Below are 25,457 nucleotides of genomic sequence, written 5' to 3'. Positions count from 1 at the left end.
CTCGTCTCCTCCCGGTCGTTGCTTCTGAAGGAACGGGTCGAGGAGAGCCGGTCCAAGGGAGAGAATGTCGCGCCGTGTCATCCTCATTACGCAACGTGCGCCTGGCTTATCCTGACGTCGGCCCACGTCTTCGTCACCTACATCCGCATCGTCGATTTCGATTCTTTTCTCGCCGCTCGCAAATTGCCCGCTGAATTCTCTCGAATAATTACGCGTGAAAAAAGGACCGCTCGTTCCAGTCAATGTCTCGTTACATCTTTACATCTTTGATCTTACTCGTTCCATCCTGCGACTACAGTTAAAAATAGTCTGTGCATATATGGTAGTCTGTAGCAATTTGCACAGTACATGTGATCACGAATTCATGATATCACCAAATTTTATGTAATGATTCAGATTCTTCTCATGAGAATGTTACTTCATTGAATATGCTATGTTGTTCTATACGACCTTGTTTTATTAACACTTTATCGGTCAGTAGCCTATAAATTGGCTTTTTTCCTCGTACGCTAGCCTGTAAATAAATTGTCATTGGTTAGATTCTATTACTGTGAGCTCTAATATTATTGTATAATTTTTTAGATAATAGATACAATAAAAATAAATATCATGTGATGCTAATGTTATAAAAATATAAAAATGTTAGTAAATTTAATTACCCTATAGTAATAGAAATGTTTACAGCCGAATGACCGGTCGATAAAGTGTGAATAATTTTATTGAAGTTCACATTTACACTAAGGATTATATCTAAACGTATCGAACACATGATCACCACATACTTTGGATATTCGAACCTAAGCAGTTCCAAGCAGTTACCAAAGTCCAAAGAAGGCTAACGACCCTGCAAAGACAGTAACATCGGTTTGAGAAAAATGGCGACGATATGGAGCGGTTCGAATGTATAACACGAAAGCCAGAGTCTAGTCGTCGGTAGGTTTGATTAGAAGCAGCCGGAAGTTTCCGTCTGTTTCCGCGAGGGCTGTTGCGCGTCGGGCGATGGCTGGTCGAAATCCATCAAGAGCAATCTCGTGCGGGTTTTCGATGCCCCCGAAAAGTGGGGTGAGACGAAGGGGTTTTGGACGGCGGCGGGGGAGGGGGGGAGGGAGAGAGGGAGGGAGGGGGGCCCGGGTGGGTAGCCGTCGGGAACTTGGCCCGTCTTGTATAGCCGGGCGTCCTGATATTCAATCCCCGAGTACTAATTGCTGCGCCATCGTGAATTTCCATCAGCGAATGGCATACCATATCGGACGGCGTGGATTGCGTGGTCCTTGAATGCGAGCGGGAGGATCTGGAGCTAATCCAACTCCCGGTAAATCCACGACTTCGCGAGCACGATCGAATCGCTTTTCCAAGGGGAGAACGAAGGGGGAGGAGGGGGGTGGAGGATCCGGTGAACAATGACGGGAACCGCAACTTTCTGTTCGTTAATCCTCCGGATTTATTGACTTATCGGTTCTCTGTTCCTCGTACTGGTGGTTTCCCCTGTGCCGGAGAAACCGTGAAAAATAACAGACGCGGGAGACACCGAGGAGGAGACAACGAGAAAGAGAAAGAGAGAAAGCGAGAAAGCGAGAGATGGAAAGGGAAGAGTGAGCCGGGCGCCGCAAGGGGTAGAGGGAAGCCCTTCGTCGAACGCGTGTGCCGGTGCTCGAAGGGTCGCCAGTCCACAAAGCGCTTTATGGTCCGTTATATGACCGCAAGCTCGCGATACCATGTTTAGCACGGGTGCGCGATCACGAACACGACTCGCCTGTTCCAGGTGCATTCAGCCCGACAGTGCTTCTCATCGCGGACGCGAGCTTTACGATCGCCCCCGCGCGGGTCCACTCCACGCGCGCCGCTCACCGATTCGACAAACCACGGGGCACTCAGGGGTTTACGCGTTTCTTTGAACTGACCTGGCATGGTCGACGCGCGTCGGATCGGCCGCCATGCGATACCGCCGACATTGTTCGACCTGCTGTCGTTCTACCGTGTCACCGGAAAACAAACATAAATCCCGCGGATTTATTCGAGACGATGCACCCGAAGAATCGAAACGGGACGGGCCACCCCCTCGACTCGTCGATCACACTGCGAAACGGAATCTGCATAACTGCTCGCAATGACGGCTGGTAACCTGCCGATTTGCTATAGAGAGATATAGCGTGACATTGTTCGTTAATTTCTTGCTTTGCTGTCGACCGTATCAATGGCCAAATTAAATCGTAATACTTTTCGCTTAAATAAATTAGCAAAGTTGAATACGCTAGCGTGCTACGAATACTGCTGAACGTCAGCCACGCGTAAGGATGTTTGTTTGCACTTGACACGAGCCGAATGTTTTATTAAAAACCTTCAACTCTTTCGATCTGTTCGCAAATTTGCATTCGCCCCGTGATAAAGCGTCGGGAGCCGGCTGCCCGACATCAAACACCGAGCAATGTAGTCGCCGCTCGTCGGCATTAATATGTCAACGGACATTTGGCTGTCAAAGGGCAACCGCAAAACATGCTGATTGTGAGGTAGACGTCACAACGGAGTCGATTGAGAACTCCGGCTCGCATCCGGTACGCCAGCGAATCCGAGCGGGAGCGGAGCGGCCGGCACCGGCGCGGCGTGTTGCAGCCCGAAGAGGACTCACGAACCGTGCCCTCTCGCTAAGAGCGCCGCTAAGTGTGGTCGCACCACGGCTGACAGTCGACGGCATTAGGCAAATTGAAATCTTGCCGGCAGAAGAGGCGGATGGCTAGTTTACGTTCGCTTCTCTGTCCAGGCCCGAGCCGGCCCGGCGGGAACCCGCGCGCCACGCGATGGTTCCGACCCTCGGACCGTGAAACCCTGGAACACGCCGAGCCATGAACAGCTAGCTCGGCGGGCAATGCCGAGGTTCGCCGGTCCGGAGGGGGGCACACAGTCGCGGGATGTCGGCGAGTTCCCCGGGAACCCAAAGGTCGTACCCGGGTCTCTCGTTTAACCGCCTCTGCCTCCTGTTTTACGATGTAACTGGCTCTGTGCCCGCGCTCGCCCGTAATCTTTTAGGACCCCGGTCACCGCTCGAACTAATCTCGTTTCCCGGTATCTTTGCGTTTAATTATACTCGGTCCGGAGACCCGCTCGACGACGTGCGGCTTTCCTAGGTATTCGCTAGATCCGGAAAGAACCGGGCATCTTGGCCCTTGGTCGGCTTGACCCGACCGTGCACGGACTCTGGTTAGACCGTGCAGAATTCATGTAGGGAGGTACGGTATTGAAATTACGGAGGGCAGTGGATAACCTGTTACCATGTTGTGGCCTTTGACTTTCTTTTTTATTCCATAATTTTATTTACTTTTTAATATCGAAACTCTCTCATTTTTTTTATTACTTAATAAAGAAGTTTAGTACGTTTTATTTGGTAAATATAAAGAATATTTATTAATTATAAATCTACAAAATTATACCCGAATATGATCCTAAAAGAAACCAAAGGCAGAGGAATTGGACGCCCCATAGTAATACACCATAACTGACGCACCACTGCAGCACCATAACTGAGACGATCCCATGGCAGACGTAGCTGTATAATTCATTATATTTAAACTGCAGAGATGGTCCACAGTCTACAAAATCCCCGAACATCTTCAGGAAGCTATCCTTTATCAAAAAACGCCGATCGAACGGCCCCCATTCAGAAAACAATCTAACAAAGATGATTGCTTCTGGCAGATTTCACGGAAGGCGCGCGAACAGTGAACTTTCCCCAGTGAAAACACCGTTCGCCCTATTCGATAGTAACCCGTTATTCCAGTTTCTCGCAAAGAGTTTCCTCCGGCGCGAAGAGATCACTGTTCCGGCAATTAGTTCGCCCGGTTGTACATTCAGGCTCGCTCCCCGTTCTACCTGCGCAACCGATATCGGGCCGCTTGTTCCCCTGAGCTATTCACCTCGACGACCTACTATTGGAAGTGCGCCGCAAGTTGTTAACCTTAGTTGGCGGTTTAATTACAGAGGCAAATATTATCGAACTGACGGAGTTAATTAGATAATTAAAACTTGAAGGGTAAACTACTTTGCCTGCGCGATGGCGGCGTCGACGGCGTCGACGGCGGCAGCGACGTCGGCGGCGGTGTACCGACGGAAACAGGTGAGGGCGGGGTTCTCTCGTCGGTGAGGGGAGGCGCGCGCGATCTCTGTTCGCGTGTACACCGGTGGGGTGCAACACACCTTGGTAAAGATGGTAGGCGAGATTGACGGCGCGCCGCAAATCGTGGCTCTGGCAGCCGCCCTGGCCTGCACCACCTCCGAGAACTTTCCGCGGGATGAAACCGAGGATCTACCTGGTTCCCATTGTAATAGCCGGTGTCCTTAACGAGAAATTCCTTCGCCGTTGTCTTTTTACCGGCGCGGGAAATTTGTCCGTCTCTCCGGCGTCGGGCGCTTCCGGTGAATTATGGCGTCGCTGAAAGGTTCTTTGTCACGCGCCCGGGGACGTTTTATTATCGGTCGGCAGCGGCGCGGCCCCCTCTTCGGGGAAATTAAGCACCGCGGAGGGATCGATCGAATTTCGCGCCGGCGAAAGGTGCGAATAAATATGCGGCCGGCCGAAACGACGGGGCCGAACGCGCGGCTCTGCCGATTCATTAAAGTTTACATTGAGAAAAGCTCTCCCCGGCTGCTACGGCAAAGCCTGTCTGAACAAACAATTGCAACGAGCACCGAACTAATCTGGTGTGCCGACGAAAGCGAACGGTTGCGCTGGGCTGGAGACGAGAGTGCGAACGGGAGAGAGAGAGAGAGAGAGAGAGAGAGAGAGAACATCGCGGACGCGGTTCGGAGAAGTTAGAGCGCGACGCAACGGCGAATATCAACATAGCTTCTCGAACTCTGTCGACCAGCCGTCGCTGGAATCCCCGACGCCGCCGGTTTTGCGGAACGGGACCAAAGTGAAATCGTACCGTGCGACTGCGTTCCAATTTCTTTCTGTTTATTCGACACAGTTTCGGGATTCGTTCACTCCAATCTGCCGATTCCTTTTTTTCACCGGCAAAAACCAGGCTGTTTCAGTCGTGGATAATCGGAATCGCCGTTCCATCGAAAAGGATTCCTCCAAAAGGATTTTCGGTTATCTAGCCATTGGTCACAGCGATGCGTTAACGTTTCACCTATCGCAAAGTCTCGGTCTGAATTAACATTGGCATAATACCTGCTCAATCCGCATCGATTATTCACTGCTTGTGATACACCAATATCACCGAGCCATAGACAATGACTTTCGCAAGTTTCTTCTTCGAGGACGGAATCAAACTAGACGAAACAATCCGCGGGGCACTCTATTTGTTTATCGTTGGCGAGAACCGTGTCAGGAGCGCGTGCGGTTTGAAAACTTTGAAATTGCGTTTACCTAACGAAGTCCGTTGCGGCGTGTCTAGAGATGATCGAATCATCGAGTGGTCCGAGGTTTAACGGTCGGCGGGTTTGTTTTCTGTTGCAGACACAAGAGGAAAGTGCAGAACCTGTTACCGTGCAAGAGCGCAGCGGGAGCGGCGGCTGCGGCTGCGGTGGCGGCCGCTGGTGGAAGAAGTCGGGTGCTGGCGGACGGTCAGCCGCACGCGGGCACGGGTAGCGCGGGCGGCGCGGTGCTGTACGAGGACCTGCCGGAAGCGGTGACGCACTCGCAGCTGCACAATCATCTGCCGAGCCACCATCCGGGGCAGGCGCCGACGATCGAGGTACGAAATCCCGATCATCGACACGGCCTACGGGAACGCCAGCCGCAGCAGTTGCAGCGCGCGCGCGCCCCCGCGCCGCATCATCTCGACTATCTCGACTACCGGGACCCGAGGGCGATACTGCGCGTCCAGGACAAGCCCTCGAGGGCGGTCTTGGGCGGTTATCGAACGCCGCGAGCCCTGCTGGCCAAGTCCCAGGGCGTCCCGCTCTCGATAGCCACTCACACGCCGTCCCGGTGCAGCAACGTGACCAGCCCGCTCTTGCAGAACGGCGGTAACGTTCTACGGAACAGTCACCTGCTGTTGGCCAGCCAGAACGCGCTGATCACGAGTCAACAACCTATCCCGCCGGCCCCGATCCCGATCCCGTCCCCGCCCCCGAGTATCGGCAGCCCGTGCGTGCCGAGCTGTCCGGACCTGGAGGTCGGTGGTCTGACCAGCGAGAAGTATCTCGGTGACAGCTGCGTTTCCGGCCGGCCGATAGACTCCCGGCTACCAATCACCCCCACACACCGACCCAGAGCTCAACCGCCCTCGGACAAGTCTCAGAGCTTCGCGCACCGCGCCCCCTCCGGTCAGCAGGCCGCCGGTCAGAGAATCCTCTCGCGGGAGGAGATGATCGCGAACGCCAACAGGCGGCCCTCCGTCGACTCCGAGGGCTACTCGTACATTGACTTCAAGGACACGGAGCTCGAGTCCTCGAGGTACGATCTGGGCAACCGGCAGCCGGAGACGGCCGCCTCGAGGATCTCGTCGCTGCGGTTGTTCCGCTCGTCCTCGGGGAGATCGGGCTCGGTCGACTCGGACGGTTACTCGTACATCGTGGACGCCGGGCACAGGAGGGCGCCGGGCACGGCCAGGAGGATCGTGGCCGACGGCACCGACGAGGAGGTGTGTCCGCTCTGCACGATGCAGCAGATACACAGCCTCCTCAGCAAGCCGGAGGACGTATTTCTGAGCGTGCAGGGCACGTGACACATGTCGCTCGCCAGCGACATCTTCTTATAGTGCTGAGCGGGGCTGTAAGGTACGTTCGAACAAGGTGCGAACTGCCTCGGACAACAACTTGCTGCCGCGAAACGACCGATCGTCCCTGGGACCATCGACCAGGATGCGACTCCGAGTTGTACCGAACTGTGATTTTTTCATTTTCGAGACTTTCGCTTAATCTTCTTTGTTTCAATGATCCGTTGCGCACGGTTGCTGATAGACTGCTTTAGTTTGTTCCACGTTCGTCTACTCTCCATAGAGACGCTCCTAAACCACTTCTGTGTTCACACTCGGCAATCGTGTGCAACAAAGAGCATTTCGTTAGTTTCGATCATCTTGGAGTTCCTTATCCAGGTCGATATCTTGTTCGATTTGATTTGATTTGATTTGATTTATTAACAGGCATAGCCCCTTACTATTATTACGAGTTATCATTTTGATCAAATCGGTATTTTTACTTTCAAATTCAGAACGTACATTGTATCGTTCGAAGATTCTATAATTTCTGTCAAGATTCGAAACGATTAAGTCACAAAGGGTGCTAAGAATTTCTTTTGATACTTCCATTACCTTTCGTGAACCACATCGCGTGGAATTCGAGTCGTGTACGAAGCAGCAAGTCGTCGTTCGAGCACCGAATTCTTACAGCTCTGCCGCGCAGACAGCCCAGTCTCGGATATTTGCCGCCTCTGGCTGGCTGCGTATGTTCCGAGGGACATCGTCGTCCAGCCAGGGCGCACGGCACGGTTCACATATCTCGTGATATCGTCGGCCACGATCGTTCCACGGTCGTTCGAGCAACGGCCCTCGGCGCGTGGCCTTCGCGTTTCCGTGTAAACTCGTCGTCGTAGCCACGTTCCGTCGTAGGTAGGTGGTCTAGTGTCTTTCCCGGTTAGTCAGCGAGCGGACGGAGGGCGCGGCTGTGTTCGTTTCGTTGCTACGAATCGCCCCCCGGGGTCGGTTCGATTTTTCGTCGTGACGTATCGGGTTCGGAAAATCGGAACGGAATTCTGTTTTGTTCGGACGCTCCACAATTTTGAACGGGGACGGGGGATCCGTAAGCCGACGCGGGCAAAGAAAATTCGGTGAGCAATAAGAACGATAGGATCACCCGTGTGCATCGATCCAATACAACGTCGCTGATCCATTACGTTGCATTCCACGGAGCAAACTTGATACTCGTTTAATCGACCCGTTCTCGATTTCGTTTTGGTTTCTGTTGCTCGCGATCGGTGACGAGCCGAAGACACTAGCGCGGACTAGTCAGTATTTATTTTGTTACGCGGCCGTGCTTGCACAATCTCGCGTTCACGAGCGAGCCATCGGGGCGGAAGAGACAGCAGGGGTTGAAACGTGTGGGGGGGGGGGGGGGGGTCGGAGAGGGTTGCCGAGGGGCCTTATTACCTTTGGTTGTGCGAGCACGGCGAGAGTTTGATGCACTCCATGGTTGTAAATAGATTAGTCTCGCAAGAAATTGTAAATACTATACGTAGAGTGAGACGCGGACGCGAGAGCGAGAGAGAGAGAGAGAGAGAGAGAGAGAAAGAAAGTGAGAGAGCGAGAGAGGGAGAGAAAGAAATCGAAAGAATCGTATATCTATATTAATATAAAAGAAAAGTATTAAAACAAGTCAGAGAGTAGCTGTGCACCCGAGTGAAAAAAAAAAATACGGCAACAATGCCGGACCTGAGTTTCTCATTTTATGTAGTCGCTCGAAAGATCAATTACGAGGATTATTACGATTATCGCGCAGATTAATTATTATTATTATTTATTGTCGTTACCGTGTCGCTGGCCGTGACCGGTGACTCTTGTAAATATATTCGGGTTGAAAGGACCGCGAGTGAGAAAGAGCGAGAGAGCGAGAGAGAGAGAGAGAGAGAGAGAGAAAGTCCTGTGTACATTGAAGGAAGGATGATGGAGAAGTTTGAGAAAATAAAATTACTTTACTGAAAAATTTGACGAGGAGTGGTTATTGACCCGGTCCACAATCCCATCCTTCGCATCCTTCGCAACGGAATCGCTGAATCTCGGTCGAAAGAGCGCGAGACGGTAGCATCGGGAAACGCCGTAGGGGGGAGGGAAACAATGAACGGAACGCGTCGATGATCGATAGTAGAGTCTCGGACGCGTCGCCGGCGAGGGTTGCGATCTCGATGGCGGTCGAGGCGAAGATATCGGACCTAGCGCGGACCAATTGTTTCCCGACACTCACACAACACACGTGGACATGGAATAACCACTTCTGTGTTCAAACTTTGCTAATTCTGTGCAACCTCGTCCAATGATCTCGATATTCCTTCTCTTGATCTTGGTGTCGCATCTCTGTGCTTTCGTTCGCTGAGAAAAGCACGCGCCGCATCGTTCGCAGGCGTTTACGCCAAGTTTGATTATGTCCAGTTTGCCAACTAAAACCTCTTTGCCAACATATATTCTATCGTTTGAAGGTTTCCCGGGTTTCGATTAAGTTTGATGGGGTTTGCACTCGGTTCTGGCTCCAAGACATACACAACAGTGTCGATAGCGGCGCACGCTGCATTGTTTAATGACTTGAAGTCGGTTTGATGGAAAATTGCGGTTGCACTTGATTGCGTTGGCATGCGAACCTTTGAACTTCGTTGGACTTGCCAAGCAGGTCAGTTTTCGTATTTGAAGATGATTGGACGCTTCGCACAATTAGCAATATTTTCTCTAAAGCAATTTAAAGGACCGGTCCTCGTTGCTTGAAATGCTGCCCCGGATGATTTTTTAGTCGATAACTAGGGCAACGAGTGAGAAAGTGAGAGAGAATGGGAAAGAGAGAATGAGAGAGAGAGAGAAGGTAGCGCGTAGAAGAAAGAGAAAAAAAGATCGTCGAGTTCGCGTAGAATCGCGCCACGTTTGCTTCCTGTGCGGTCGCACGTACATATAAGGGTCTCTAATTTCGCAAATGGTACCGGAGCGTCCGTCTCTGCCTCGAACCTAATTTAATAGCCTTAACACGTTTCTATTCCTCCCTGCGGCGGGGAGTTTAACCATCGTGGAAGGCTCCCGGGTTGTCTTGGTCGTTCCTCGAATTGTTCTTCCGACTCCAATATTTCACTCGGCGCCTTGAGCACAGCTTTCGAAGATTATCGACTTCCTAACGTCTCGCTGTAAAATTTGAGCAATCGTTTCGCCCGAACTACGGAGCAAGTGCACTAAATTCGAAGCGAATCGATCCGCGAGGAACGCGGTCCCGCAGAAGTCGCGTTTATAAATTCCGGTGGACCCGTCGGAACGCGGTGGGCAGCGTTTCAAGAACGCGTTTTCGGTCAGGTCGACGTTCAAGGTGCAACGAGGCGAATTTATTCTCGCCCGTTTCTATGCCGTGGCAACCCTTAAGCTGCGGTCTCGTTCGCTCATCGATCGGCCGGCGTGAATGGCGTAAATTCGAGCGCGCATCCACCGGCGGATAACCAAATAAATTGGCAATCTATGCCACCGGAAGTCTGGCAATTTAATATCCACCTGTTGTTGCCGCGATTACGTGGCTCGTTCGGTGTCGCGACACGTCGTTGAGCAACGAGGCCACCGCGGCGGTAAACTGCCAATCACGATGCAACGAAAACGAAAGGTACCGGGGATCTTTTGCGCCTCGCTGACACACGGGCCACGGGTGTCTCTGTCGATGATCTTGTCGATCGCTTGTCCGCCGCGGATCGCGCGGTAAACGATTTCCTTTCGTTCAGCCGGGGCTCGGCAAGATAAGCCAATAAACATCCAATCTTGAGGCGGACAGCATCGATTCGCTGTCCCACCTGTTGTTGGCTCGATTACGGCCCTTTAATCCATATCCTGGCGCGTCGTTAGGCGAACGGGACCGCGCGGCGGTAGCCTTCGATATAACCCGGGGATGGCCAACGGGCCGAGCAGAGATCCGACTTAGGAACCTAATGCAATTGGCCACGTAACTAACAATTAGCAGGTTACCGTAACGTGCTGTGGCCACGGCATCGCCTAGCTTGGCTCGGCTAGCGTGCACCATGCACCGTCAGACATCACCCGCAGGGTGCTCGGTCTTCGTTCCCGAGGAACAACCTGACGCGATTGATCCACGCGATAGCCGGATCTTGATCATCAACCCCCTAAATCTTCGGGGCCGTGTCGCTCTATAATTTTCCTCCTCATTTCGAAATCCATCCGGCGATCTAAAATACGTCGGCTTGCAAGGGCTCCCTCGACGAATTAGACTGTACTTTTCTTCCGGACGACTGCTCCACTATCTTTCGTACACTGGAAACTCTCGCGTCAATATTTAAAAATGCCAAAGTTCGTCGCTTTAGAGTATATTTTCATGTTGAATTAGCCAAATTAATTTAAATGTCTATTGTCGGTATGAACGCTCCAAAAAGCTCTTGCTGTATTTGAATTAACATATTGGAATTTGTATTGCACTTTCCGTAGTTGGAACAGTTAGAAGAGCAGGTTACTTCATGCAACAATTTATTAAGAAATAGATAAGAAAATAATTTTAACAACAGCTCTTATAGTTTATTTCTTATAATTTCTTTTCTTTCTAATGAATTTAGAACAAAATTCAATCTTCTCATCACTACGATGTGACACATGTCAGTCATGTTAAGGACGTGGCAAGTGTACAGTTAACACCGATCATTGTACAAAAGCCAGAAGACTGCGTTAATACTCAGGAGCTTCCTTCCAAGACTCCGAAAGAGAGAGAGAGAGGGAGATAGATAGAGAAGGATCGAGGCGGCTCGAAGCGTCGTGGTCGAAGGGCGAGAGACTCTCTAGAAATAATTAAAACAGCTGATCAGGTCACGTAGATCGCGGCACGGGCACGAGAAATCCGCTCGCCGGGGGAATTAGCAGGCTCGGCTGGCAGCGATAGCGGTCGCATTCTTCGAGTGTCCGGTAATTGGAAGAGACGCAGTAAATTAGTCGATTAGAGCGACGCGTTATCGCGATACAATGTGACGGTCCGGCTAGGTGGATCAGACACGGCGGCGAACGTGGGGCAGGTTAGGCGCGTTAGGGACAACCCATTAACCTCCATGCTCCACGCTATTACGCCACGGACATATTGCTTCCTGCTGTTGGATACGATGGCTCAAGGCGCTATCTCAATCTCGTTCTCGTTCCCTCTCTCTCTCTCCCTCTCTCTCTCTCTCTCTCTCTCTCTCTTCGCCGTCCGGTCTCCGTTTCTTCCCCGTTCTCGAGCAGATCTCTCGATCTGCCGGATGGTTTCCCGCTCCTTATCCATCAATTTATTTCGAACGCCGCGCGCCGCTCCCCGGCACCCGCAATCTGGATTCCACGAGAGAGATTCTTTTCCGGCGAAAGCAAATCACGAAGCTACGATTTTTACCATTCCATTTTTCTGGCCTCCTACTTTCCGAGATAATTACTAGATCGTGGAGCGTTCTGGCCTCGTAGCGCTCTCCTTTAGCAGAAACGAATTACAGGACAAACTTATATAGGCTTCCCGGCTCCGGATTACTATCTCCATTTCCGGGAGGATTTGTTGTTCGATCTTGAACGCGGATTTCATAAAGTAATTCTCAATAGATGAGACATTATTTCTAGATGTATTGGAGCGCATAATAATTGTGAACATTTAAGAGGGAATCAAACTAGACGGAAGCTGACTAGAAGAAAAATTTATCTATCGTTCACAATTATATTTAAATCATTCATTTCTAAACTATAATAATAATGCGAATCTTTCGTTTGCTTATATCAGGAAAATCGAGGACATTTGCATAAAAGATCGGTAATGTATTTCCAGTCGCAGATCCGAAGGGAACAGGAGGGGGGGTTAGTGTCTCGGGGGCCCGATGGACTCGCCGTTGAAGTTTCAGCAGTCTCGAGGCTCACGGCGCGAACCTATTATTCACGATGGAAACGCTCGTTCGCGACGCGACTCTTATTAGAAAGAACCCTCGAGCTACGTCGCCGGGGCTGTGCCTCGCTAAGGGCGACAATTACCTTCGTCCGGGCCCCGCGTCGCTCTAAACGAGACGCCAGTAATCGAGTGATCCTCTTTCGGCAGTGATAATATCACCCCCAACGGTGCCTCTCTGTTCACCGAAGAGGCCCCCGGGCGTTTGCTCTGACGTCTATCATCGGGCTGCATCTCGATTTTGGTAGTTAAACGGAATCGAGATCTCGGCCGATAGGGGATTCTTTACACCTGGTCTACGAAGCTTGTTTTACGCTTGCACTCACCAGATCGACAAGGTGCGAACGGATTCATTCGCTCCGATAGCAGGCAATTTGTTCAGAAAATTCTGACAATTATTTTTTATTTTTGTAATTTCATTGCAGAAGTCGCGAATTTTTTAGACACTGTCCGGTATTTCCACTGACCAAAATTTCTGTCTTTTCATTAAACAATCGACGACGTTACTTTACATTCTACTGTTTGTTAGCTGTTTTCTTGAGAATATTACCATTTCTTCATTCTCTATTTAATTATACATTCTATAAAAAGGTTGTATTTAAGAAAACTATTAAGAAACATATATAGTATAATTACAGCAACTCACACATTTTTCAAAGAGCGATATAAGCATATAACCTGACTAATAAATAGCCTCGCACTAATTGACAGAGCTCAGAATTAAATCAAAATTTCGTCGCAATATTAAATACATTATAACTCCTGATCAATATTCGCTGAAACCGCTTAGATTACCAATTTTTCTTCGATCACGCAATCATCCCCCACGCGAGCGGAATCCTCGCGATCAGTTCAGCCTCGTTCCCCGATTCGAATTTCCACCGCGCGGCCCCCGATAATTCGGTTACACACACGTCGGAAGACTGCCAACAACGGCGGAGCCAGAGCCGGCAGCAAGGAAAACGCGAAAGGGCGAGGACGCGTGATTAGACGAGACGCGGGAAGACAAGCGTAAAGGCCGAAAGGAGAACCCTCGGCTCGACGTTCCAGGGCAAAAGTAATCGAGTGATCCTCCTTTGTGGCTGATAGAGACGCCCGCGGGAGAGACGACCCGATACCTGAGGGGAGGAAAACTCGACGTTTTCGTTTGCCTTGGCTCCCTTTTGATTCCCTGGATTACCGGGGTAACTCGATTCCGGCCGATTCGAGGTTACGGGACCGGCGAATCGCTCCGAGACCACTCGAACGCCTGTTTCCTCGGCAATTAATCGACGTAACAAGTGTTAAAAGCTTTAGCGTCTACCTGGCTTCGCCGGAAGAAGACGGCGGACGATTGGTCGCCTTTCGAATCATGCTTCACGCGATATAGAATGTTCTTATAGCGTTGCGGTACACTTAACTCTTATCCGTTCCTCATTTCACGAACTGGATAGACTCGATGCCCATTTATTAACGAGTTGTCAGATTGACGAAATCACCAAGGAAATAGGCCAATATCTTTTCATTTGAATCGATGAGTTAAATTTGTCTTAGATTTTTCAAAACTTCTCACTACTTTTATTTCGTTCTACCTGGAATACCGATCAATACGGAAGACCTTCTATCACTGCAGTGGATATCTTGAGTACAATATTTTCTTGTCCTTTGACAACACGCAATTCGGTTCGGCAGCTACTTCTCTCGCGCTGCTTGGTCTAAAAATTCTCCGCCGCCTTTATCACTGTCGCATTCTTCGTCACTATTCACAGTGAGCATTATCTGTACCGTATTCACTAGTTACAGTTGCATTACTATCGTCATTAGAATTTTATGAGAACAAATAATATCTTTCGAAATGTAAGAGATGAAATTTATTTTGTAGTAGCAATATGTTTAATTAATGCTATTGAACAATCTTTGAGTAGAGCGGCCAAGTGTAAGAAACGATGCTGAATAGTTTCAATTCGTTTAATCTGATAAAAAATCAGATTAGAGATCGGCATTCCAGAATACAACAAGGAAGGAGTATAGTAGTTTCACAGTATTTGCATCCTCAAAAACCTGACCCAGTCCGCAACGCGCACAAAGGTTTCCCCAACACCGAACAAATGCAACGTGAACTCCGTTGTTCTCCCACCCCCCGATCATCGGCCAGGAACATCCTGTGCCCGGCGTCGCGTCGAGAGCAGCAGAAAATCAACCCCATCAAATTTTATTAGGAAGTACTTGGGAAAGTACTCGAGCCTCTCCTCGCTATTGTTCCCTTCCGCTGCCTATGTTGCAAAGCTGCAGTTCAGCCACTCGTCTCCCTTTCTCATGAAAATATCGGAAAAGGAACGATCGGAGGTCTCAAGGAGGCGACCTCTCCTACGGAGAGCAATGGCTGCGAGATTCCACCGTTTCCGGTCGTTCGTCGCGACACAGAGAGAGAGAGAGAGGACTCCGAGGGAAGGAGGTCCGTGGTTGGTCCGCCATTTGTTCCCGCGAACGCGATATGACTCCGTTTCGGAGGAGAGGAGCGCGCGAATATAGAATGGAGAACCGGAAACCGGCCATCGCGAGCCGAGACTCTCGGAACTGGGTTAACCGGAAGTCGCTGTTAAATCGTGCTGCACGGTATCGATCATCCCGGCAATCTTGTCGCCGTTTGCGCCTGTGTGTGAGCGCCAGTTTCTGCTGTCGTCCGTTGAATTTTTCAACGGCTTCCGGGCGAGAGGATGTTCCGGGAATTAATTACGAGCCGGGAGTTTTCCAGAATTCGCGCGGGGCTGCCGTGATTTTCCCGCGGGAAGTTTAGCCACTCGCCACCCTCACCCTTTCTCTCCCTTCCTCTCTCTTTCTCTCCCTTTCTCTCTCTTTCTCTCCCTCTCGCTCGCTTTCTCGCGGAGGTGGAGAAGTCGCGAGCAAATAAAATTAGCCTCGGGTAAATCGCGCGTCAGGATCGTTCCTTATTATTCCCCGGCAGCCGAGGATCTCCGTCGATTTAAGGATTAACTTTCGACTCCCTCCCCCTGTTTCCACGTGGTTCGCTGCGAGTCAGCGTTTCTACGGCTCGGCCCCAGGCCAAAGGGAGATCACGCTGGTTCTCGAGGGTCTTTAAGGGCGGAGGAACGAGTTAATCGCCCGGCCGGAAGCGCGACGAAAGCGCGGACCCCGGGATTCGCAACTCGTCCCGGATCACTCGCTAATTCGTATTTATTGCCGCGCAAACCCGAACTTCCCCGAGACGTGTTCGCGTCTGCTCCCACGATTGGCACTTTGCTTTCGAGGGAGAGGGTTGCTGGAATGTCCGTAGTGGAAGCGAATTGTTGATTCCGACGCTGTTCTACGCTGTTCGTTCCTGCAATCTCTGCAGGGTACATATTAAAAAGTTACTATAATTGCAGTCTAAATTCATCAAGATTGTCCTCATCAACATATGCATTACACTAATTTTTAACTAGCTTTTGGGATTTTATATTTATGGAATGCAAAAGAGTTGAAGTAATATTCCGTATGGTACAATTTAACTTTCTGGTTTCAGTTTTATTAAATGGTTAATTATTAATGTGACAATTACTGGATAATTATTTAATATTGTGACAATTTTTGGAGTTGATATTCCGAAGTTAACTCGTTGAAGATTAATTTTTATCAAAAATATTCTATATTCGTTTAAATCAGTTGTAATTAGGTCCTTATCGTAAACGCTCGTAAAAGCAAATATGTATGAACTGATTTTCGACGCTTCACGCGTGAATCATTTAACCAGAGGAATTACACCTTCGCTGCGATTCCATTATAAAATAGATAGGTTCCTGAAAAGCTAATGCAGCAATCTATTACCTAGATTACTTGAATTCTGTGTGACTTTTCCATCAGGAACTTGTTTCAAGAGTTAAGAGGTTTAAAAAGCTTAAGGAAGGCTGAAAATCTTTCGAACTCCGTGCTGCGGGCATTTTAGAACAGTCTTAAAATAACTATCTACGACCGATTTAACAATGAAAATGTTCTATTAATCTCAAAGAAGGTATCCGCGACCGAGACGTTGGTAAAAAATGAAAATACTAATCCCTGGCTAGAGAGTTCGGTAAGTTTACAAGAGAGCTTCCCGATGTTAAATCGCGAGTATACCGCGTCGAAAGTCTCCCCTTTATCCTTTACCGTGCTGGCGACGCGGCTCCTTTCGCGGCGACCACGTGGTCCTCGACGCAAGGTATCGCCATCCTCGACAGCGTCCCGAGATAGCCGTAAACCAATCGAGCCGCGGAATCGCGGTTCCGCGAGAAAAGATCGAGGCCGACTAACGATTTCTCATTGTCACGACAGATGCTGGACGTCAAGGATACCGGCAGAGGTGTGTTCGTGTGCAGCAGTCCTGGCCCCGATCCTTACACGTCCCAGGACCTCTACAATCCCGTCTACGAGGAGCTCAGCAACGGTGAGTAATCTCATTCGCAGCGTCGACGGCCACGCGAACAATCCCTCGCGCTATCAACACTCTCCGCCGTGGAACCGTTTCCACGGAGATTCTCGGGGGAGAGAGACAGAGAGAGGGAGAGGGAGAGAGAGAGAGAAACATTTCGATCGCGCTGAAATCACACCCCGGTCTCCTTCTAGATGAGACTCGACTCTGAGGACTCGCCGGACGGACCCGCGATCCCCAGCCTCGATCCTGCCAAGGGAGAGCGTAGGTAGGGTCCTGTGAGCTTGGAAGGCTTGCCGCCTGCCGGTCGGATAAATTAACGCTTTACCTCGCCTGTTACATTGGTTTCTGAGAGCTAATGGTTCTATAAGAGTGCCGACCCTCTCCTTACTTCTTTCATTCCTTTCGGCGACGACATTGCTCTGACACTTTACGAAGCCTACGCGATGCTGTGCCATTTATCGTAGCTTTGGCTCTAAGTGACTAAATTTTTGTTGCAAATGATCTTAAATAATTAACTTTATATTTATCGAATAAGACATATTACATTTCTTTACAGTTTTCTTTTGTTTACCGTTTAATAAAAGAAGTTTAATATCTTTCACTCGATGAATATAAAGTTGATCAACCAACGGTAGCCGGCTTCACAGTACACTAAGTATTCTAGTAGCCGCATTCGCAATGTTCTCCTCATCCTGACTCCGCCATTATGAAACGTCATTATCTTTGTCGTCTTCAGACTTTGCTACAGCCGTCCGTTTTTCAAATACTCCTTTCATCATCCTCTTGATATCCATTTGCTCATCGCCGCCGCATAACTGAGCACCGCTAAGTGAAACACCTTTTTGTCACATCATCGTTCTCCATCTTTCATCTGTCAACCATTTTTTTCCAAGTCCGCCAAGAAGATGTTAAACACCATTGGACCGAGCGGACACCCCAGCTCCGCGTTCACTTCACATGTCTCCCCATATGTTTCCATCGTTTCCTCTTGCACTCGCGCCTCTCTCGGCTGTTTTCAAGGCTGCCATTGGACCCACAAAGCAAACCCTGAAACTGCTATTCGTCGCGTTTGTATATGGTGGTAGCTTTCGAAGTCTAGTAAATCGATAATTTTCGTACAATGGTAAAGCGTCAATTGATAACGACCGTGCGGTCCATCGAGCTGGACTCCGCAGTTAACCACGGCTAACACCGGCTTGCTAGTTTGTTGCTCTCCAACCATCCCCCTAAACTGTCACGCACCTGTGCAGGTGGTTTTCGTGTTTCTAACCGCTGGACCTTCTCTGCATGGAAATGGATCACCAGATTCCCCGGGATCGCACTGCCCGAAGTTTGTTCTCGTTTCTCGCAGTGGTCTCCCGACGAGGTCGCCCGCTTTCGCCACGATCCCTCGAGAAAAAGGGAGACACGCAACGCGGCACCGCTATCGCGACGCTTCTTTTTTTTTTTCCTCCCCGAGGTCGCTTATCTCCCTATTAATTCGACGAACTGTCGGCAATGAAGTTCGCCGCCCGAGCCCGCGTCTAATCTCTGTCAGAACGGAATCGGAAGCTGTTCATCTTCTTCCCGGGTGTATCTCGCTCCTTTCCCGTGGCGGGTATCTTGATAGCCTGGGCCCCCCTTTCCACCTTGCGCCGCCGCGGCTCGTCCCGTCGCTGCCTTTGCTGGAAGGAGATAAGCGTGACACGACCTCTGACTTATACTTCCCCATTAGCCGGACGGCTAATTAGCATGGTGATGAGACTTTCGATGTTCGACGCGGAGGACGCGGGTAATCGAATGCACATGCCTCGCGACGACTATTGTGCGGCCGGCGGGGGGAGGATCGGGTTCGCCCGGGACCATAATTTGTCTTGGTTAACGTCAGTCGACCCGGGTCCTGAAAACATTTCGCGAAACTGTCGCCGAACTTGGCCACCTTTTTCCACGGGACGATCCCGTAGGAGTTCCGCGCGGCATCGACGCGCTCGCGAACGAGTTTCCGGGGGATGCCGAACTTGGTTCTGTCCCGAGTAATTGCCGCTTCAGACGCGTTTAGCGCAGTCGGGGATTCTATGACGTTCGCGGGCCACCCAGATTTCGTGTCTCTCTTCGTTCGAGATAAGGCTGCGAGGCGCCATCCGCGACGAATGGCACACCTGGGCGCGGCAGATCGCGCGGCTAAATTGCTACGAACGTCTTGCTTCGGGTGTCTTAAACTCGAGCATTCCTCGCGAGAGAATGGGCGAGGAGGAGAAAAATAATACGATGAACCCATTGGGAAATTCGCGGGACGCTGTCGCGCGGCGTCTAGAATTTGCAAAACGACTGAAAAATCTCGGCGAGGTAGAACGAACCGGATGGGGTCCGCGGCAGATTTCCTTCGATGCACACCGGGGGCTTGCGCGCGAAAACCGTTCTCAGTCCGCGCAGATCTCCATGCAAATTCGCGTTTTGAAAAGTGAACGGGCAAAAACCGGTAACACGCTGAAGCTTGCTGCCTTGACAAACATTTACGCTAGCCGATGCAGAATATTAAAACCGCCGCAGCACCTTGATAAAATTTTAATCTTGCCAAAGTACGTTCAGCGGCACTTGCAGCTCTCTGCTTATTCTAGAGGCTGCGAAAATAGGATTGATTGAAGAAAAAAAATAAGTTGGGTGTACAGAAGGCCGCGAACGTATTTATTTCGTGGTCGTTTAAAATGATTTCGCCGCGTTGACGAATTCCTGTTCGTTCCGAAGGACTCGGGAACGTCCTCCGGGGAGTCCTGTCCCGAGCCGGCGATGCGCTCGCGCGCGATAAACAAGAAAGGGTACACAATGGCGGAGATTAAAAGTGCAACCACGGTAAACAGACAAGCGTTCGTTCCACTTTCTTTTCCTTTTGCAAACAGACAAGGTCCCGCGGAATGAAGCGAGGATAGAGCGCCGCCGCCGCCGCCGCCGGAGATTCGAGGGATTGTCAAAGAGCGAGCTTAACGTCGATTAGAGCCAGTCGATAAACTTCCGTTCCCGGTCGAGGCTGTTCCACCGTTAAACGCCTCTCTCTCTCTCTCCTCTTCCTTCGTTTTATCGCCGCTCGACCTTCGTTCTCGCTTTTACGACGCCCGCTCGACGGACGGAACAATACATCTTTATTTTTCGCATCCGACCGACGCGTTCCGCGCTCTCGTTTTGTTCTCGATCGGTCGTCGAAACCGTGCGATAATCGATCCCCGCGGAGAGAATGCCTGTCCTGCTCCGATTTTCAAACGTTCACAACGCCCGCTGATATACAGATTTCAAACGCGACCGCGGAATATTTTCTTAACGATCGAGAACGAATGACAAGCTCTGGGAGTTCGCTTAATTACCCACTGGAGGAAATTACGCGAAAGAGAGGGAATCACGATCGCGGCTACCTTGCTCCCGCAGGGTAGAGCGCGCGGCCCGGTAGGCGTGATCTTCTCGCTCTTAGCCTCGACGGCGGTGGGACTTCGTTCCAGAGGATAATCCGTGTCCTCGACAATTTCAGATAACGTTATTACAGCGCGTGGGTGTTCTTCATTGAATTTCCTGGAAGACGTATCAATGATATCCAGCGTTATCTGACTGCGGAAAGGGACTATTTGCTTTCATCCGTCTGTATAGACTGTCCCGTGTGGGCGTGGCTTAATTTCTCTTGACTCCGAGCCAGCAGGAAGAACTTAAACTCTGTTCAAATAGTTTAGCCGTCGTTTGTCGTATTCTCCAGACTAAATGTTAACAGTATCGCGGATAACACGATAGCAGTAAAAGATCAAATCTGTATCGATTTCTTTGTGCGGAATGCCGCGAGTGGGCGTGACTTCATTGCTCCTAATGTAAACAGTGGCAGGCCAATACCCCAGGAGGCAACCGGGTCCCCGTGGTCGTATTAATCGGACAGTGTTCTCGTTAGCATCGAATCGATACGCCGACAGAGCGCGCGATCGGTTAATGATCCCGACGGATAACGAGTCGCCGGTGTGACGTTTATCAATCGGGGGCGATCAAAAGGTAGGACCGCGGCGAAATCAAAGCGAGGGGATCGCGAGAGAGAGAGAGAGAAAAAAACGAGTGGGTGGAGAAGCGGCGTTAATATATTCGCAATGACAACGGGGGAGAAAGAAGCGGCGCAAAGTCGACGCGGAAACACGAGGACGCTCGTTTTTTCATCCCGGATTTCGATGGTAGACGATGGATTAATGTACTCCGCTTTCTCTGGTTACTTTCGACCGCTGCGTTTTCATATAAATTTATGGACGTGCGGAACTAATTAATCGCGGTGCATCGATACACGCGCCGGGACTCCGCGCGAATCGTCGACGTCGGGCACGTTTCGATTCCGTTCACGGCGAATTCCGCAGCGTTGACGCGAGAAAGAGATTGCCGTTTAATTAATTAACGAACCGTCTAATTAATTACGGCACCGGCCGCGGAGACACGTGTGCGCGTGCGCGCGTCGCACAGGGTTGCTTATGAATTATTCATCCGTTACAGGGGACCATCAAGAAACGGACGAGGAGAGCGAGCTGAACGCTCGGAACCGGCTGCACCATCATCATCGGCATCATCATCGGCCGGCGTCGTCGTCGAAGCCGGCCAGCGAGGACGAGTTCGCCGAGGACGAGCTCTCGGTGGGTGAGCCGTCCGAAGCCAGGATGCTCACCTCAAGCGGGCCTACCTGGGGCACGTGTCCGGCAGGTGGCAGGCCACCGAGGGAGAGACGCGGCAGGAGCCCCAGGAGCCTAGACAGACGCAGGAGAGACAAGAACCACGACATGGGCGAGTTCCACGAGGGGATGCTGCTGGACGCTTTGCTTCAGCTGTACCCTAGCGTTGCTGGTAAGACGATCCTCTACTTGCATCCATTATTCTCGAGACAATTAAAATTCGACTGACAAAGCCCTCGTTGATCTTGGATAAATAATGGGGCAGCGATACCGATTATTACAGGCGACCAATTGCTGTGCCTTTCATTTATTTTCCAACATTATATTTAAATTAAATATAAGTGTCTGGGTTTAGGTAATATATTACCTAATTAATTGCTTACTTTCCGCGACACGTTTTAGATGCACACTTTTCAAAGACACCGCGACCGCTAACTGATTAACCACTTTTACCAACGCTACCCTTTCAGATATAATTTTCGCAAATTACCGCGTAAACCGTTCGCAGCAAAAAGAAAAACACCCAGCACGAAGAACCCTGAAGTCTCTCTAAACCGGGGCTATTTTTTTCCAGGCGTAGCAGGCACCCGAACGAATAGCAATCAACGACAACAGTCCGTCCCGTCGGTGGCCCACAGGTTACCCTACTTCGTGCCTCCGATGCCAGCCACCCAGGCCCTGAGGGTGGAGGAGAACCCGTACGAGAGCGTGCCGGTGCTGGGCCCGCTTCACCACTATTCGAGTCAGAGCAGAAGCAACAAGGACAGGTCCCGCAAGGACAAGTACAAGTACTCGCCTCAGTACGGCGCCGAGTACTACGGTCTCCAGAACCAGGACGCCGCTCCGGTCTACACGCAGGTGGGCGGCGAGTACTCGGACACCTACTCGCAGCCCACGGACCGTCTCTACAACGAGGACAAGTACACGCAACCGGTGTACTACGGTCCCAGGGACGGGGACCAGATCACCACCGGCCGGCTCTACCAAGGCCAGCCGGACAGCAGTTTCGGCAGCGACAGCGGCTACAGCCATCACACGTCCGGCACGACCGGCACGAACGGCACCCGTAGCAGCAACTCGAGGACGAATCACAGAAAGGACAAGCATCGGAACTCTCATCATTCTCACCACTCCGCGGACTACATCGTGTCCTAATGATCGATCGTCGGGTGTGACCGCGGTGTGACTGACAACGGTGTTCCTGGAAGAGACCGAGGGAAGAGGACGGCTGTATGGAAGCTTAATAATACTTTCCGAGAAAAGTAGTGATCCCGCGTTTTTACGTTCGCGTATTTATTTCAGAGATCGTTTGTTTTGTTGTTTTCTTTTTTCCTTATTTTTTTTATTACCGTAGACGTGGAGCGAAAGTGAGCGAAAGTGAGCGAGAGCAAGTGAAAGAGAGCGAGAGAGAGAGAGAGAGAGAGTATAAAGCGAGAAAGAGAGTTTTATTTTCGTACGCGAGGTGCTTGCGTTCTTTATTTTTTTTGTTCCCCTTTCCGTCTAATTGTTGCGCGTGATATATAGTATTTTAGTATAACACTCGTGTTTCGACGAGGGAGAGAGAGAGAGAGAGGGAGAGAGAGGACGTTCGCGTACGACCGATCATCTCTCGGGGTTTAATCACGGGAATGGGGCGGGAGGGGTGATGATGATGATGATGATGATGAGCACAGAGCAATAGAAAGACTGTGAACGTGATGGTCAGACTAGCCAGGGGTGCGGGACGGGTTTATGAACATTCACGGAAAAACAGTGATCTCTTAGTGATTTAGCAAGACTATTTAACAAAATAATTTGTAATCCAATGAGACTCAGGCTGGTACCAAAGGACGCTAAACAAGTACTTCGATTTTTTAGCCTTCTAGTTTGTAATTTATACACGAGTAGAGCTACCCGCGTGAGACGATTTTAAAACGGAGAAGAGGCGATAGATAACGGAGGAGGTCTCGCGCGAAGACGTGCGACTACCTAGCGAGAAAAGCTGCCACGCGTTTCATTCGGGATGCTAAATTTCGTAGAGCCAAGCGTGCGAGAAGAGAAGACAAGAGAAGAGAGCGAGAGAGAGAGGTGAGAGAGGAGGATGGTTAACCGATCCACTGCCAAAATAATCCTAAATAAGAAAATCCGCAAAGACTGCCCACCGACTGAGTGTAATCTGCCAACCGGTTTCGTACAAACACTTTGATACGAGTACGCGCTAGATGTGATTTCGTCCCCAACTGCCCATCGATCGGATCGTAAAGTAGCGCCTGAAACACCGTCTTCTCATGCACCTAGCGAACCAACCCTGTAGCTACACTTGGCACACACGTAAACCACACGAAGGACAGAACGTACATTTGCACACACAGAGGCAGAGCGCACTGTTGTTGTAGTTACAAGCTAGCACGTAATAAGCACCACGTGTCGAGTCGCAATCTTTTTCTTCGTCAATTATTATACAAAACGGTAATTATCGTTAGCACGGGATAGCGTAACAGGCAGGAGCAGGATATCTGGAACGCGAACACACGGCTCAAAGGGCCGCTCCTATTTCTGCAATCTCGCACGAGGTCGCGGCTCGTTTGAATAAGAAAAACCATCGACGGAGAAGAACGAAGAGGGATAAAGAGAGAGAGAGAGAGAAGGAGAGAAAGAGAGGAAGGTGGGACGGAAAGGAAGGAGAGAAACAGAGAAAACAGAAAGAGGGGAAGGGTTGCAGCAGGGGCTGAGCTTCACAGCAAAGTCTTGCCGCTTTCGCAAACAGAATGCGTAGTGTTCTTTCTGCGAGCCCTTTCCCGCTCGTCCTATATTCTCAAAGCTTCTCCGCGGCTGCAGACAACGATCCGGCCGCGTATCGCGCCGGATTAAGCAACGATAACCCGTCGTAGTCGACGACGACGACGACGACGACGTCTCTTTGAATACGCGAGACGGTTCCTTTTGACGAGATCGCCTTTCCAAGAGTAGCTACCCACGGAGCCGCGACGACGAATAATACCCTCGCAGGAAGACCTAATCCTGGGCCGTTTTATACTGTTCGCGAGAATAAACCACCTAGTTCCTTCCTAGGCGTTACCCGATCATAGACACTAAAACGATCGTAGATTCTTTAATATTTTTTTTTTGGTAGTCGCACGGTTTCCCGCCAGCGAGACGTCTCGATCACGCTGCCAGAATGACAGACAGACCAAGGGAGAGAAGGATAATCAAGGAACAGTGTTCTCATCTGGCTGACGGCACGACTGACTGGTCAAGGTCGGCGTCGGGACGATCAGCTTCTCCTTCGGCTGCAGTTTTCCTCCGTAATGTCCTATGGAGACAACGGGACGGCGGAGAAACTAGCGGAAGATATTCTTGCTTTGCTCTTATTGGCTGTAAAATATTAACGCGTTCATGGGAGATAGGCTAGACTGATGATTTTAGGATCACAATAGCATAATTCACATTCCCGAAAATTTTGACTTGGAATATCGACTACGAAGTGGGATAAATTATAATTACTATGAATTAATTTAACTCTGAACTATCTAAACAATAAATCAGAAATCAATTTACGTTTCAAAAAACTATAAGACTTCTTGTTTCTCATAACGAGGAAAATGTGAATGTTCACGAATAGATAAAACCTTGAAACAGTGTAAATAATTAATATCGAACCTTAATCTAATAATTTCCGGTTCACAAACCTGCTTTTTACCTACAAAAAATACCAAATTTGAGTAAACGAGAAAGAAATTTATTCCAGAAAAAAAATGCAAAATTACATCTCTGTAAAAAAATGAATTTATTTATACACACTTTGTGTAATGTACAAACTACTGTTTCGCTAAAATATTAGTCGCAGCTTTATAAGAATAAAGACCACAGGT

General features: G+C 50.1%; 1 protein-coding gene across 1 annotated transcript in view; it reads left to right on the top strand.

Annotated features, from left to right (window-relative positions):
* Nucleotides 1-22,761, top strand: part of Pxb (putative Hedgehog signaling attenuator pxb) — a 473,162-nt gene extending 450,401 nt beyond the window's left edge. Inside the window, exons 4-7 of the mRNA XM_078178703.1 lie at nt 5,456-5,693; nt 16,852-16,963; nt 21,434-21,778; nt 22,181-22,761. Of these exons, the coding sequence (XP_078034829.1) occupies nt 5,456-5,693; nt 16,852-16,963; nt 21,434-21,778; nt 22,181-22,761 (1,276 nt within the window). The remainder of the gene's footprint in view (nt 1-5,455; nt 5,694-16,851; nt 16,964-21,433; nt 21,779-22,180) is intronic.
* The last annotated feature ends 2,696 nt before the right edge of the window (nt 22,762-25,457 follow it).

This window comes from Augochlora pura, chromosome 4 (assembly GCF_028453695.1).
Source record: "Augochlora pura isolate Apur16 chromosome 4, APUR_v2.2.1, whole genome shotgun sequence".
NCBI classification, from domain to species: Eukaryota; Metazoa; Arthropoda; class Insecta; order Hymenoptera; family Halictidae; genus Augochlora; species Augochlora pura.
Note: the sequence above shows the minus strand (reverse complement) of the source record. Positions and strands in the feature narration are given on the sequence as shown.